This window comes from Somniosus microcephalus, chromosome 22 (genome assembly GCF_052327205.1).
Source record: "Somniosus microcephalus isolate GS21.2 chromosome 22, FLI_Smic_1.0, whole genome shotgun sequence".
NCBI lineage: Eukaryota > Metazoa > Chordata > Chondrichthyes > Squaliformes > Somniosidae > Somniosus > Somniosus microcephalus.
Genome location: NC_141008.1, coordinates 47,929,077 through 47,945,226, shown reverse-complemented (window position 1 = coordinate 47,945,226; position 16,150 = coordinate 47,929,077). Strand labels below are relative to the sequence as shown.

General features: G+C 51.4%; 2 protein-coding genes across 7 annotated transcripts in view; one reads left to right on the top strand and one right to left on the bottom strand.

Moving 5' to 3' along the window:
* LOC147102269 (uncharacterized) overlaps positions 1–16,150 on the bottom strand; it is a 30,553-nt gene that overhangs the window by 12,613 nt on the left and 1,790 nt on the right. The window contains exon 1 of one of the 4 annotated variants that reach the window (XM_085964653.1): positions 3,549–3,633. The exons of 1 other annotated variant lie outside the window; for it this stretch is intronic. The gene's annotated coding sequence lies outside the window, so the exon portion shown is untranslated. Of the gene's footprint in view, positions 1–3,495; positions 3,634–16,150 lie in introns of those variants that run through there. 2 more of the 4 variants (XM_085964654.1, XM_085964651.1) reach the window with 2 other exon arrangements.
* Positions 3,497–9,805, top strand: med31 (mediator complex subunit 31). 3 transcript variants are annotated; one of them, XR_015073240.1, is made up of 5 exons: positions 3,552–3,639; positions 6,027–6,101; positions 6,990–7,086; positions 8,271–9,549; positions 9,592–9,805. XR_015073240.1 is itself a non-coding variant. In XM_085964657.1 (4 exons), the coding sequence occupies exons 1-4, from the start codon at positions 3,588–3,590 to the stop codon at positions 8,461–8,463; spliced, it is 396 nt and encodes a 131-aa protein (XP_085820783.1). In that variant the 5' UTR covers positions 3,497–3,587; the 3' UTR covers positions 8,464–9,805. The 3 variants fall into 3 exon arrangements, 2 of the variants coding, with proteins under 2 accessions (XP_085820783.1, XP_085820782.1); XM_085964657.1 differs by having other exon boundaries at positions 3,497–3,618; positions 8,271–9,805; XM_085964656.1 differs by having other exon boundaries at positions 8,271–9,805.

Genomic DNA, 16,150 nt, shown 5'->3' with positions numbered 1-16,150 from the left:
CTCCAGGGCCCCAGACTCTCCTGTCCCATTCACAAGTACTTCCTCGAAAAGAAGGATCTTGCATTTCTATAGCGTCTTTCATAACCTCAGGATGTCCCAGAGCACTTCTCAGCCAATTTTCTGAAGTGTAGATAAATCAAATCAAATCAAATCAACTTTTATTGTCATTGTTAGTGCACAAGTGCAGTACAACGAAATGTAGGCTTGCGGCTCCCGAGAGTGTACAATTTGGATTAGGACACTTAAACATTTCAACATACATTTGTACATATATATTAGCATAAATATGACCATAATAAAGTGCATCGGCAGATGTGCAGGCTTTAGTGTTTATTTGTGGAGTTCAGTAGGATGACAGCCCTGGGAAAGAAGCTGTTCCTAAATCTGGTCGTACGGGTGCGAATGCATCTGTAGCGTCTTCCAGATGGTAGGAGGGCGAACAGACTGTGGCTGGGGTGGGTAGGGTCTTTGGTGATGGACCGTGCCCTCCGTAGGCAGCGTTTCTGATATATATGTTCTATGGTCGGTAGCCGGGTGCCGGTAATGCGTTGGGCAGTTTTGACTACCCGCTGCAGGGCTTTCCGGTCATGGGAGCTACAGCTGCCGTACCATACCGTGATACAGTTTGTCAGGATGCTCTCTATAGTGCAGCGGTAGAAGTTAGAGAGGATCGGGGGTGACAGATTACATCCCTTCAGCCTCCTCAAGAAATATAGGCGCTGCTGGGCCTTCTTCACCAGAGAGGAGGTGTTGAGGGACCAGGAGAGGTCTTCCGTGATGTGGACTCCGAGGAACTTAAAGCTGGCCACCATTTCCACCTCCGCCCCATTGATGTGGATGGGGGTGTGACTTCCGCCTTTGGACTTCCTGAAGTCCACGATTATTTCCTTTGTTTTCTTGGTGTTAAGGGCCAGGTTGTTGTCGGCGCACCACTTCACGAGATGCTGGACCTCCTCCCTGTAGGCTGACTCATCGTTGTTGGTGATCTGGCCTACTACTGTGGTGTCATCTGCAAACTTGATGATGGTGTTGGAACCATTAACAGCCACACAGTCGTGGATGAAGAGGGAGTAGAGGAGGGGGCTCAGCACACATCCTTGTGGGGCCCCCGTGTTCAGGGTCAGGGGGGGGGAGGTGTGGTTGCCTAATTTGACAGACTGGGGTCTGTTTGTTAGGAAGTCCAGGGTCCAGTTGCAGAGGGAAGTGTTCAGGCCAAGAGTTTGGAGTTTGGTGGCCAGCTTGTTGGGGACGATAGTGTTGAATGCTGAGCTGTAGTCTATAAACAACATTCTGATGTAGGTCTCCTTACCATCTAGGTGATTCAGTGCCGAGTGTAGAGCAGTAGTGATTGCATCCTCCGTTGATCTGTTTGCCCGATAGGCAAACTGGTGTTGGTCAAGGGAGGCAGGAACACTGGCTTTGATGTGGGCCAAGACCAGTCTCTCGAAACACTTCATTATGATGGGTGTGAGTGCGACAGGTCGATAGTCGTTCAGACACGTCACAGCCGCTTGTTTAGGCACAGGAATGATGGTGGCAGTCTTGAAGCATGTAGGGACTACTGCCTGGGCCAATGACAGGTTGAAGATGGCGGTGAAGACATCAGCCAGCTGATCAGCACATTCCTTGAGTACCCATCCAGGGATGCTATCCGGTCCAGTAGCCTTTCGTGTGTTCACTCTGCGTAAAGCGCCCCTTACGTCGGAGGTCGACAGAGTGAGCACCTGGTCTTCCGGGGGTGGCAAGGCTTTGGTAGCCGGCTCCTTGTTGTCCCTGTCGAAGCGAGCGTAGAAGTTGTTAAGCTCCTCCGGAAGGGAGGCGTCGCTGACCGGGGGACTGGTGTTTTTGCCCTTGTAGTCAGTGATGGCCTGGATGCCTTGCCACATGCGCCGGGGGTCCGAGTTGTTGCGGAAGTGATCCTCTATCCGCAGTGTCTGTTTCCATTTGGCAGTCCTGATACCCTTTTTTAGGTTGGTCCTAGCTGCTCTGTAAGCCGCCGCGTCGCCAGATTTAAATGCTGCGTCGCGTGCTTTCAACAGTGAGCGGACCTCTCCGTTCATCCAGGGTTTCTGGTTGGGGTATGACCTGATATTTTTGTGGGTCGTGACGACCTCGACGCAGCTGTTGATGTAGAATAGCACTGTGGATGCGTATTCCTCGATGTCATTGTGGGCAAACATGCCCCAATCAGTGCGTTCGAAGCAATCCTGAAGCTCCGATACTGCCCCCTCTGGCCATACTTTCACTGCTCTCATTGATGTTCTCTCTCTTTTGATGAGCGGTTTGTATGCCAAGGGGCCAAGATATTGGCCAAGATAGTGCAAATCTTTTATGTCCACCTGAGAGGGCAGACGGGGCCCTGGTTTAGCGTCTCATCTGAAAGACGGCCCCTCTGACAATGCAGCACTCCCTCAGTACTGCCCCTCCAATAGTGCGGCACTCCCTCAGTACTGCCCCTCCGACAGTGCAGCGCTCCCTCAGTACTGCCCCCTCGACAGTGTGGCACTTCCTCAGTACTGCCTCTCCGACAGTGCGGCGCTCCCTCAGTACTGCCCCTCCGACAGTGCGGCGCTCCCTCAGTACTGCCCCTCCGACAGTGCGGCGCTCCCTCAGTACTGTCCCTCCGACAGTGCAGCACTCCCTCAGTACTGCCCCTCCGACAGTGCAGCACTCCCTCAGTACTGCCCCTCCGACAGTGCGGCGCCCCCTCAGTACTGCCCCTCTGACATTGCGGCGCTCCCTCAGTACTGCCTCTCTGACAGTGCGACACTCCCTCAGTACTGAACTGGGAGTGTCTGCCCTGGCTTTTGTGCTCAAGTCTCTGGAGTGGGACTTGAACCCACAACCTTCATGACTCAGAGGCGAGAGAGCGTGCTGCCCACTGAGCCACGGCTGAAACCTGAACACGTAGCACTAGAGTCCAGTATATTCACTGCCAAAACCAGTGCTACCCTGAACTAATCTAACTCCTATAAATATGTACCCAAGTCTGTTTATTTGAGGAGAGTCATTATTGCTTTCTGTGTCTAAATGTTTTTATGAGCTCCCCCTAAAATACATTGCTAATGCCAGTTGCCCCCTTGCTTGCACTACCCCTGTCCTGCTCCTTCAGCCCAGGCGGCTGCAGTACCGCGGCGCTGCTCCTCCAGCCCAGGGGGCAGCACCGCCTCCTCCAGCCCAGGCGGCTGCAGTACCGCGGCGCTGCTCCTCCAGCCCAGGAGGCAGCACCGCCTCCTCCAGCCCAGGCGGCTGCAGTACCGCGGCGCTGCTCCTCCAGCCCAGGAGGTAGCACCGCCTCCTCCAGCCCAAGCGGCTGCAGTACCGCGGCGCTGCTCCTCCAACCCAGGGGGCAGCACCGCCTCCAGCCGCAGCTTGGAGCAGCGTCAGTTCCACCGGTTGCGGGCGCAGGGCGGAGGTAGTGCCGACGCTAGCGGCCGATTCGTTATATCAGTTCCACTAGTTAGACTAGTTAGAGTGCGCTGCGAACCAGTGTACCGGTCAACACTGCCACCAGTCGTGGTTAGTCGAAGCGGCTGCGCGCACCGTACCGCTTCGGGTGAGAGATTCGGCGGCGGAGGAAAGTAACAATGGCGGCTGCCCCAACCGCCATGGAGACAGGTAACCGGAAGCGGAAATCAGGTGACCGTCTGCGGGGCGGAAGTGAGGGGCTGGCTGGGGGAAACGCTGCTGGTGGTCAACCCTCCCCGGCCTGGAGCTGCTGACTCCGAGTCAACCAGTGTTTGAGTGGGCAGCTTCCCCCCTCTCACCACTGAGTCAGAGATCGTGGGTTCAAGACCCCACTCCAGAGACTCGAGCACAAAATCCAGGCTGACCCTCCAGTGCAGTACTGAGGGAGCGCCGCACTGTCGGAGGGGCCATGTTTCGAATGAGACGTTAAACCGAGGCCCCGTCTGCTCTCTCAGTTGGGCGTAAAGGATGCCATGGCCACTATTTGAAGAAGCGCAGGGGAGCTCGTCCTTGTATCCTGTGGCCTACATTTAACCCTGAACAACATCAATAAAACAGATTATCTGGTCATTATCACATTGCTGTTTGTGGGATCTTGCTGTGCGCAAATTGGCTGCAGCATTTCCTACAATAGCAACTACACTTTAAAAAGTACTTAATCAACTGTAAAGCGCTTTGGGACGTCCGGTGGTTGTGAAAGGTGCTATACAAATGCAAGCCTTTCTTTTGACTATGGCCTCCTGTTCCCCAGCCATTCAGTGCGATCATGGCCGATCTCTGTCCGAACCCCATTCACCCACCATGGCTCCATATCCCTTAATACAAAAGCAAAACACTGCAGATGCTGGAAATTTGAAATATAAACAGAAAATGCTGTAAATACTCAGCAAGTCAGGCAGCATCTCTGGAGAGAGAAACCGATTCAACATTTCAGGTCTGTGACCTTTCGTCAGAACTGGAAAAAGTTAGAGATGCAACAGATTTTAAGCAAGTAGAGGGGCAGGGAAAGGGGGAGGGGAGGAAAGAACAAAAGGGAAGGTCTGTGATAGGGTCGAAAATAAGAGAGTAAATGACAAGGGATGATGGTGCGAAGTGAAAGGTGAATGGGACAAGTAAAGAAACAAAGGATGGGTCTAGAGGAGGTGTAAATGGGAATGGCAGAATCATCAGCAGCTGCCATCTGGGAAAAATGGGGGCAGAGGTTATGGTCTAAAATTGTTGAGTTCTGTATTGAGTCCAGAAGGCTGTAAAGTGCCGAATTGAAAGATGAGGTGCTGTTCCTCGAGCTTACGTTGAGCTTCATTGGAACAGTGTAGGAGGCCAAGGACAGTTGCCCTTTGCTAGAAAAAAATCTATCAATCTCCCCTTAACCTTCTATATTCCAGGGAATACAAGCCTAGTTTATGTAATCGCTGCTCACAATCTAACCCGTGTGTATAGGTTCCATTGGCCCTGGATGCTCGCTGATAATCCCGCCCCATCCCCCCATCAGTGGCCATTCTTTATGTGAGCCCGGGCAATGTCAGTAGCATATTTGGCCATGGAAGTCATCACAAGCCTGATCCTGTCTTCACCTGACGTCCACACACTCACCATCAGAGCTTGCAGCACAGGGAACCCTGGCTGATTTCCGCTTCCCTAAACAGGGACTTTAAGACCAATACAAAAGATAAACACTGCGGATGCTGGAAATCTGAAATAAAAACAAAATGCTGGAAATACTCAGCAGGTCAGGCAGCATCTGTGGAGAAAGAAAGAGTTTTGGGTCGATGACCTTCTTTCAAGGTCATCGACCTTTACATTAACTCTGTTTCTCTCTCCACAGATGGTGCCTGACCTGCTGAGTATTTCCAGCATTTTCTGACTTTTAAGACCAATTTGAGGTCCCTGTCTCAGCTAACTGAGCCTAGACTGAGAATTGAAGCTGGGACCTTCCTGGTCAGAGCACAGAAGAGCGCTGCTTGTGCACGGGAGGGAGGTGGGTCTACCCTGCTCGCTGGTCGGTGTCGTCATTGTCCATATGATTAAATCCCACAGTGGGTTAAATTACTCTCCAAACTAGGCCAATCAGAGGAACTTTCAGAATGTATTGATGGAGGAGATGTGATCCTCCCTCTGTCGGTTGGCCCTCTTTGTGAATTGTCATCCCATGGTGGAATCACTTGTCCCTAGTACATTGCACTGTTGAGCTTGCTGTGCGCAAATTAGCTGCCGCGTTTCCTACATTACAACAGTGACGACACTTCAAAAGTAATTCATTGGCTGTGAAGCGCTTTGGGACGTCCTGAGATCGTGAAAGGTGCTGTAGAAATGCAAGTCTTTCTTTATAAGTTCTAATAAATGAACTGGTTTCCACATCTCGACCCTCTGCCACTTGTAACTGGCGTGATGGCGAGCCTGATGCAGCGGGGCGGTATCGACTGCAGTGCTTTCCTTCATCCACTCACAATTAGAGTTATGCCTACAGCCAACAAGTATCGCTCTGCATTCAAATTAATTTCTACTTTTCTTCTCCTTCCTCCTTCCCGCTCTCTCGCTCCCTCCCTCCCTGGGTTTAGAGGAACAGTCGAAGATTCGATTCCAGATGGAGCTGGAGTTCGTTCAGTGTCTGGCGAACCCAAACTACTTGAACTGTAAGTACCCACAGCACCCTCCCGCGAACCTTCAAGCTGCTGTTTGCCGTGGTGGTGGCGGCAATGCTGATCTCCATTTTATCCACAAACCGGCATCTCTCTCCCTCGTGCCTCTCTGAGACGATCAGTAATACTACAGCTGGCTTACAGGGAGAGCAATGTTCCCGCCAGTTTTATTTTCCTGCGCGGGCCCTTTTACTTTGCTGGGCGGCCGCGCGTGCGCCGTATCTCTTCCAGCGGCAGCGCTGGTGAGCGGCCTGTGCGGGATCTCGCCACACTGCTGTGCACCTTAGAGGGAACGTTGAGGGGGAGTGTCCATGATAAATCAACTTGACATGAACCCTGGGTGGGGCGGGGGAGAGCCCGTGATGGAGTAACCAGACTTGCACCCTGGGTGAGGTGGGGCAGTGCAGGAGGCAATGGGCCCTACTGTGTTGCTGACTGCAAGCTCTGGACTCTGGTTATAAGAAGCAGCCCAGCTCTGCTTGCAGATGGCGATGAGCAGAGCCGCATTTCCAGCTCCCCTCGGGGAGGGGGGGAAGGAACATCAGTGTCCCATTTGCCGCTATCACGGTGCCCCGCCACCCCAGGTTAGAGGTGGCGGTGCCTCCAGTGAGGGACAGCGGCTGTGTTCCCTTGAAGCTGGGAATTCGCGTGGCGCACTGGAGCTCCCGTGCAGCCGGCTCACCAGCATGCGTGGAATTTTGAGGGAGCCACACGGCCCTTTAATGAGCCGTGCAGCCCCTCGAAGGGAACATTGGGCAGTGCCCCCTGGGTTGGGGAGGCAGGGCCTCGGTTAAGAGTTTTCAATCCGTCTGTCTATCGCTGCCTGGGTAACGTTGGCACTGGTGTAAAATCAAATTCTTTTTTCCTTTTCCGGTGCCCCAGTCCTGGCGCAGCGAGGGTACTTCAGAGACCGAACATTTGTCAATTACTTCAAGTATCTACTGTACTGGAAGGAGCCGCAATATGCCAAGTACCTGAAGTAAGTGCCCGACCTGTGTGGGCTCCTCTGGGCGGTGGGAGGACGATGGGTGCAGTGTCCCCACCAGCCTCTATCACAGGATCATTATCCGGTGGCCCCGGGTACCTTTCCACGCCCCCACCCCGCCCCCTCAATATTCTCCCCTCCTCCTGCAGGCATTTGCCCTCCGCTGGGGTAAAATTCACTCGGTGTCCCACTGGAAGGAACATGGGAACAGGAGAAGGGCATTCAGCCCCTCGAGCCTGTTCCACCATTCAGTTGGATCATGGCCACCCTTCAGCAGGGTTAGATACAGAGTAAAGCTCCCTCTACACTGTCCCATCAAACACTCCCAGGGCAGGTACAGCACGGGTTAGATAGAGAGTAAAGCTCCCTCTACACTGTCCCATCAAACACTCCCAGGGCAGGTACAGCACGGGGTTAGATACAGAGTAAAGCTCCCTCTACACTGTCCCATCAAACACTCCCAGGGCAGGTACAGCACAGGTTAGATACAGAGTAAAGCTCCCTCTACACTGTCCCATCAAACACTCCCAGGGTAGGTACAGCACGGGTTAGATACCGAGTAAAGCTCCCTCTACACTGTCCCGTCAAACACTCCCAGGGCAGGGACAGCACGGTTTAGATACAGAGTAAAGCTCCCGCTACACTGTCCCATCAAACACTCCCAGGGCAGGTACAGCACGGGTTAGATACAGAGTAAAGCTCCCTCTACACTGTCCCAAAGCCTCCACATGCTTTCTTCCCCGCCCCCTCTCTCTCGCTCTCTCTTTCTCTCCCTCTTGCGCTCTTTCTCAGTCTCCCTCTCTCTCAGCCCCCCTCTCCCCATGTCTCGCTCTCTCGCCCCCCCCTCTCTCTCGCCCTAGCCCCTCTCTCTCTCTCACCCACCCTCTCGCTCTCCCTCTCTCTCAGCCTCTCTCTCTCAGCCCCCCTCTCTCCCTCTCTCTCAGCCCCCCTCTCTGCATGTCTCTCTCTCACCCACCTTCTCGCTCTCGCTCGCTCTCTCTCACCCACCCTCTCTCTCTTTCTCTCCCACTCTCCCTCTCTCTCAGCCCCTCTCTCCCCGTCTCTCTCTCACCCACCCACCCACCCTCCCTCCCTCCCTCCCTCCCTCTCTCTCTCTCTCTCTCTCTCTCTCTCTCTCTCCCTCTCTCTCTCTCTCACCCTCTCTCTCTCTGCCCCAGGTACCCCCAGTGCCTCCACATGCTCGAGCTGCTGCAGTACGAGCATTTCCGCAAGGAGCTGGTCAACGCGCAGTGCGCCAAGTTCATCGACGAGCAGCAGCTGCTGCACTGGCAGCATTACTCCAGGAAGCGGGTGCGGCTGCAGCAAGCCCTGGCCGAGCAGCAACAGCACAACAACACGTCCAGCAAGTGAGGATCCGCCCCTCGGAGACGGGGAAAGGGACTCCTGGCGGAATGTGGGAGGACTGCCCCTCCCCGAGAGTAGAATAAATGGACGCTTCCTGAGAAGGGTCTGGGTGGCGAAGGACCCTCCAGACATTTACCTTTCATGGACCACGTCAGAGTTCCAAAGCGATTGTGGGGAGCTCGCCCGGCGGCAATCTGCGCTGGTCTCCACGCCCCCTCCACAGGCCTGGACTGGCTGTTGGTAGCATGGCAACGGTGCAGCCACCTCCATGACCGCAGCAGCCACCAAATTCAGCTGGACTCCTTCCCGAAAGTTTACATGAATATGGCGGAACGCATTTCCTTCCAGAGACTTGTGCAAGGTTACTGAGTCGGCAGCCCAGGGATAGTTAGACATTTGTATCTGGGACTAGCGCGGAGTATAACGCAGTGTTGTCACTGAAGTGTAACAGTAGGTGTGTGAGGACTATACCCAGCAAAAACCCCCATACTGTCCTTCCAAACCTGCACAGAGTCTGCAAAGAGCACTTAGAGCTGTATAACACTGGGGTACAGTACTGGTGGGTACAGGTCTGTCACTGTATAACACTGGGGTACAGTACTGGTGGGGACAGGTCTGTCACTGTATAACACTGGGGTACAGTACTGGTGGGGACAGGTCTGTCACTGTATAACACTGGGGTACAGTACTGGTGGGGACAGGTCTGTCACTGTATAACACTGGGGTACAGTACTGGTGGGGACAGGTCTGTCACTGTATAACACTGGGGTACAGTACTGGTGGGGACAGGTCTGTCACTGTATAACACTGGGGTACAGTACTGGTGGGGACAGGTCTGTCACTGTATAACACTGGGGTACAGTACTGGTGGGGACAGGTCTGTCACTGTATAACACTGGGGTACAGTACTGGTGGTACAGGTCTGTCACTATAATACTGGGGTACAGTACTGGTGGGGACAGGTCTGTCACTGTATAAAACGGGTACAGTACTGGTGGGTACAGGTCTGTCGCTGTGTAACACTGGGGTACAGTACTGGTGGGTACAGGTCTGTCGCTGTGTAACACTGGGGTACAGTACTGGTGGGTACAGGTCTGTCGCTGTGTAACACGGGTACAGTACTGGTGGGCACAGGTCTGTCACTAACACCGGTGTACAGTACTGGTGGGAGTAGTTTGAAGGGTATTGGCTGAAGGGGAATGGTTTTTGTTGGTGTGTTAGTACTGATAAACCGAATTCCCCAGTGACAACACTCTCTGACCGAGAGTGGGTTGAAGTTATGTTTGCGATGGGCTGCTCTGTAAAACATCCGTTGTAGTTTTTTAAAATAAATTGTGTTTGAGAATAATTTACCGGCGTATCTACCAATAGAATTGTCTGGGGAAAATTTCAATCTTGTGTGTTATTTTTTAATTTGTTCATGGGACGTGTGCATCACTAGCAAAGCCAGCACTTTATTGCCCAAAAAGTCCCAGTGATGGACCTGACTGTCCTTGCTGTGGTAAGTGAATGGTGCACCTGTTAAACAGCATGGGGCAGATAGTGGAATCCAGCACCGGCCCCTCACTTGGGTAAGAGGCGGTTGAGTTTACAGGAACTTTGTGCTTTATTTAACTACTCGATGAGCTTCCGGCCACACATCCGCACCATCGCCAAGACCGCCTACTTCCACCTCCGTAACATTGTCCGACTCCGCCCCTGCCTCAGCTCATCTGCTGAAACCCTCATCCATGCCTTTGTTACCTCTAGACGTGACTATTCCATCGCACTCCTGGCCGGCCTCCCATCCCCCACCCTCCAAGTGATCTGGGGATCGGGCAGGAAAGTGGAGTTGAGGTAGAAGATCAGCCATGATCTTATTGAATGGCGGAGCAGGCTCGAGGTGCTGAATGGCCAACTCTTGCTCCTATTTCTTATGTTCGCTATAAACTTCAGCTCATCCAAAACTCTGCTGCCCGTGTCCTAACTCGCATCAAGTCCCGTTCACCCATCACCCCTGTGCTCGCTGACCTACATTGGTTCCCAGTTAAGCAACGCCCTGATTATTTAAAAAATTCTCATTCTTGTTTTCAAATCCCTCCATGACCTCGTCCCTCCCTATCTCTGTAACCCCCTCCAGCCCTACAACCCCCCACGATCTCTGCGATCCTCCAATTCTGGCCCAGCATTACAATGTAACTCCGCCAATTCTGGCCTCTTGCGCATCCCTGATTTTAATCGTTCCACCATTGGTGGCCGTACCTTCAGCTGCCTCGGCCCCGAGCTCTGGAATTCCCTCCCTAAATCTCTCCTTTTAAGACACTTCTTAAAACTTACCTCTCACCCCTCCTAATATCTCTTTATTTGGCTTGGTGTCAAACTTTGCCTGATAACGCTCCTGTGAAGCATCTTGGCGCTCACTCGGAGGTCGAACTCCAAACCATCATCAGCACCTTCACTGAAGCGTACGAGAGCATGGGCCTTACACTAAACATCCGTAAGACAAAGGTCCTCTACCGACCTGCCTCCGCCACACAGTACTGCCCCCCCCCCCCGATGATCAAAATCCACGACAAGGCTTTGGACAACATGGACCACTTTCCATACCTCGGGAGCCTACTGTCAACAAGGGCAGACGTCGACGACGAAGTCCAACACTGCCTTCAGTGTGCCAGTGCAGCCTTCGGTCGCCTGAGGAAGAGAGTGTTTGAAGACCAGGACCTCAAACCCGGCACTAAGCTCATGGTCTACAGAGCAGCAGTGATACCCGCCCTCCTGTATGCCTCAGAGACATGGAGCATGTACAGCAGGCACCTCAAAGCACTGGAGAGGTACCACCAACGCTGCCTCCGCAAGATCCTGCAAATTCATTGGCAGGATAGAAGCACCAACGTCCGTGTTCTTGCCCAGGCCAACATTCCCAGCATCGAAGCTTTGACCACGCTCGATCAGCTCTGATGGACGGGTCACATTGTCCGCATGCCCGATACGAGACTCCCAAAACAAGCGCTCTACTCGGAGCTCCGGCACGGCAAGAGAGCCCCAGGTGGGCAGAGGAAACGCTTCAAGGACACCCTCAAAGCCTCCTTGAAAAAGTGTAACATCCCCACCGATATCTGGGAATCCCTGGCCCAAGACCACACAAAGTGGAGAAGAAGCATCCGGGAAGGTGCCGAACACCTCTAGTCTCTTCACCGGGAGCAAGCGGAAGCCAAGTGCAGGCAGCGCAAGGAGCGCACGTCAACCCAAGCACCCCACCCACCCGCCCCTTCAACCACCGTCTGCCCCACCTGTGACAGAGACTGTAGGTCCCGCATTGGACTCCTCAGTCACCTGAGAACTCATATTTTTAATGTGGAAGCAAGTCATCCTCGGCTCCGAGGGACTGCCGAAGAAGAAGAAGGAAGCACCTTGGGACGCTTTGCCATGTTACTGGCACTATATAAATACAAGTTGTAGCTGATGTCCTGTTCCTGGGTAGTCTCCAGTCTGCAGCTCAGGTTGTGATGTTTAGCTGCGAACCTTGGCCTGTGCCTTTAAGGTCATTGCTGTCAATCAGCAAATCCCGGGAATCGTAGCCAATCAGAGGGCAATTGGAAGTTTCAGGCTGCAGATCAGAGACTGGATTTCTGTTTCCTTTTAATTACTGTTTTAAACTGACCTCTGGAGTGTGGTGTATATGTGCGCACGATGTAAACATACATACTGGACTGGTGTGAGGCTGGTACCTGTTTAGAAAGGCGTTGGGGGGGGCGAGCAGACCCAAGTTATACTGCCGTCTCTGCATCACCCTCTGTGCAGGGAAAATGGAGCCCCAAGCACGACTGCGGGGACTCGAACGGGAGTTGAATTTTAATGCTGGGTATCAGCAGATGGGACGATCCGTTCATTGACATGTGAAAGATTAAATGAAGTTTAATAGGTTTCCCATTCTGCTGTGGCCAGAGTGAAGGTGAAGTGGAGTGAGACCACTACAACAACAGCTTGCATTTATATAGCACCTTCAACATAATAAAACGTCCCAAGGCTCTTCACAGGAGCGATTATCAAATCAAATTTGACAGCGAGCCACATAAGGAGATATTGGGACAGGTGACTAAAAGCTTGGTCAAAGAGGTCGGTTTAAAGGAGCGTCTTAAAGGAGGAGAGGTTTAGGGAGGGAATTCCAGAGCTTAAGACCTTGGCAGTTAAAGGCACGGCCACCAATGGTGGCGTGATTAAAATCCGGGATGCTCGAGGCCAGAATCAGTTTTGCAAACTTTATACCCGAGGTACAAGCCTGAGTTTGTTGAACTGAGTGAGCGGGAGTTCTTGGGTGCGTTTTGCTGATGAAAATCTGTTCAAATTCACCGTGAACAAATGAGAGAACAATGGGCCTCTGCTTTCTACCGTGGCCCAGCTTTTGACTAGAAGGTTGTGGGCTCGAGCCCAACTCTGCCTTTTTAAATGGTGTCGGCCGTGGCTCAGTGGGTAGCACTCTCGCCTCTGGGTCAGAAGGTTGTGGGTTCAAGTCCCACTCCAGAGACCTGAGCACAGAAATCCAGGCTAACGCTCCCAGTGCAGTACTGAGGGAGTGCCGCACTGTCGGAGGGGCAGTATAGAATCTTAGAATGGTTACAGCACAGAAGGCAGCCTTTCGGCCCGTCGAGCCCGTGCCGGCTCTCTGCAAGAGCACTTCAGCTAGTCCTACTCCCCCGCCCTTTCCCCGGAGCCTTGCAGATTTTTTTTTCCTTCAGTTACTTATCCAATTCCCTTTTGAAAGCCGTGATTGAATCTGCCTCCACCGCCCTATCAGGCAGTGCATTCCAGATCCTAACCACTCGCTGCGTAAAAAAGTTTTTCCTCATGTCGCCTTTGGTTCTTTTGCCAATCACCTTAAATCTGTGTCCTCTGGTTCTCGACCCTTCCGCCAATGGGAACAGTTTCTCTCTACTCTGTCCAGACCCCTCATGATTTTGAACGCCTCTATCAAATCTCCTCTCAATCTTCTCTGCTCCAAGGAGAACAACCCCAGCTTCTCCAGTCTATCAACGTAACTGAAGTCCCTCATTCCTGGAATCATTCTCGTAAATCTTTTCTGCACCTTCTCTAAGGCCTTCACATCCTTCCTAAAGTGCAGAGCCGGGAATTGGACACAGTACTCCAGTTGAGGCCGAACCAGTGTTTTATAAAGGTTCATCATAACTTCTTTGCTTTTGTATACATGAAGCTCAGGATCCCGTAAGCTTTTTTAACTGCTTTCTCAACCTGCCCTGCCACCTTCAACGATTTGTGCCCTTATACCCCTAGGTCTCTCTGTTCATGCACCCCCTTTAGAATTGTATATTTCCTCTCCTCATTCTTTCTATGAAAATGTATCACTTCGCATTTTTCTGCGTTAAGTTTCATCTGCCACGTGTCCGCCCATTTCACCAGCCTGTCTATGTCTTCCTGAAGTCTATCACTATCCTCCTCACTGTTCACTGTACTTCCAAATTTTATGTCATTTGCAAATTTTGAAATCGTGCCCTGTACCCCCACATCCAAGTCATTAATGTATATCAAGAAAATCAGTGGTCCTAGAACCGACCCCTGGGGAACACCACTGTATACCCTCCTCCAGTCCGAAAAACAACCGTTCACCACTGCTCTCTGTTTCCTGTCACTTAGCCAATTCCGTATCCATGCCGCCACTGTCCCTTTTATTCCATGGGCTTCAACTTTGCTGGCAAGCCTATTTTGTGGCACTTTGTCGAACACCTTTTGGAAATCCATGTACACCACGTCAACCGCATTGCCCTCATCAACCCTCTCTGTTACCTCATCAAAAAACTCGATCAAGTTGGTTAAACATGATTTGCCTTTAACAAATCCGTACTGGCTTTCCTTAATTAATCCACACTTGTCCAAGTGACTGTTAATGTTGTCCCTGATTACTGTTTCTAAAAGCTTCCCCACTACCGAGGTTAAACTGACTAGCCTGCAGTTGCTGGGTTTATCCTTACACCCTTTTTTGAACAAGGGTGTAACATTTGCAATTCTCCAGTCCTCTGGCACCACCCCTGTTTCTAAGGAGGATTGGAAGATTATGGCCAGTACCGCCGCGATTTCTTCCTTAACTTCCCTCGGCATCCTAGGATGCATCCCATCTGGTCCTGGTAACTTATCTACTTTAAGTACAGCCAGCCTCTCTAGTACCTCCTTTATCAATTTTTATCCCATTCAGTATCTCCTCTACCTCCTTCTTCACTATGTCTATGGCAGCATCCTCTTCCTCTGTGAAGACAGATGCAAAGTACTCATTTAGTACCTCAGCCATGCCCTCTGCCTCCATGCTTAGGTCTCCTTTTTGGTCCTTAATCAGTCCCACTTCTCCTCTTACTACCCGTTTACTATTTATATGCCTATAGATGACTTTTAGATTACCTTTTATGTTAGCTGCCATTCTATTCCCATACCCACTCTGCCCCTCTTATTTTCTTTTTCACTTCCCCTCTGAACTTTCTATATATAGCCTGATTCTCAGATGTATTCTTGATCTGACATCTGTCATACGTGCTCTTTTCTGCTTCATCTTACTCTCTATCTCTTTTGTCATCCAGGGAGCTCTGGCTTTAGTTGCCCTACCTTTCCTCGAATGTACCTCGACTGTATCTGAACTATTTCCTCTTTAAAGGCAGCCCATTGTTCCATTACAGTTTTGCCTGCCAATCTTTGATTCCAGTTTACCCGGGCCAGATCCGTTCTCATCCCACTGAAATTGGCCTTCCTCCAATTAAGTATTTTTACTCTAGATTGCTCCCTGTCCTTTTCCATAGCTAATCTAAACCTTATGATACAATGATCACTGTTCCCTAAATGTTCACCTACTGACGCTCGCTCCACTTGGCCTACCTCATTCCCCAGAGCGAGATCCAACAATGCCTCTTCCCTCGTTGGGCCAGAAACATGCTGATCAAGAAAGTTCTACTGAACACACTTCAGAAATACATCCCCTTCTCTGCCTTTTACACTATTACTATCCTAGTCTATATTAGGATAGTTGAAGTCCCCCATTATCACTACTCTATTGTTCTTGCATTTCTCTGTAATTTCTCTGAAAATTTGCTCCTCCATATTTTCCCACTAGTTGGTGGTCTATAGAATACACCCAATAGTGTAATGGCACCTCTATTTCTTAACTCTAGCCATATAGATTCTGTCCTTGACCCCTCCAGGACATCCTCTCTCTCCAGCACTGTAATATTCTCCTTAACCAATACTGCCACACCACCTCCTATCTTTCCTGAACACCTTATATCCAGGAATATTTAATACCCAATCCTGCCTTTTTTTGAGCCAAGTCTCAGTTATTGCCACAGCATCATATTCCCATGTGGCTATTTGTGCCTGCAGCTCACTTACCTTGTTTACTCCGCTTCGTGCATTCACATACATACACTGTAAACCTATCTTAGACCACCCTGTGTTCTCTCTTTGTTTGACCCCACCTAATACCTTACTATTTCTTACTTTAGTGCTCTCTGCCTCTCCCAATCCTTTGTGCCCTCTGTTTCTCATTTCTAATGCAACATCCCAGTGCCCATCCCCCTGCCAACTTAGTTTAAACCCTTCCCAGCAGAACTAGCAAACCTCCCCGTGAGGATTTTGGTACCGGCTCTCTTGAGGTGCAACCCGTCCAGCCTTTACAGATCCCACCGCTCCCAGAACCGGTCCCAATGCCCCAGAAATCTAA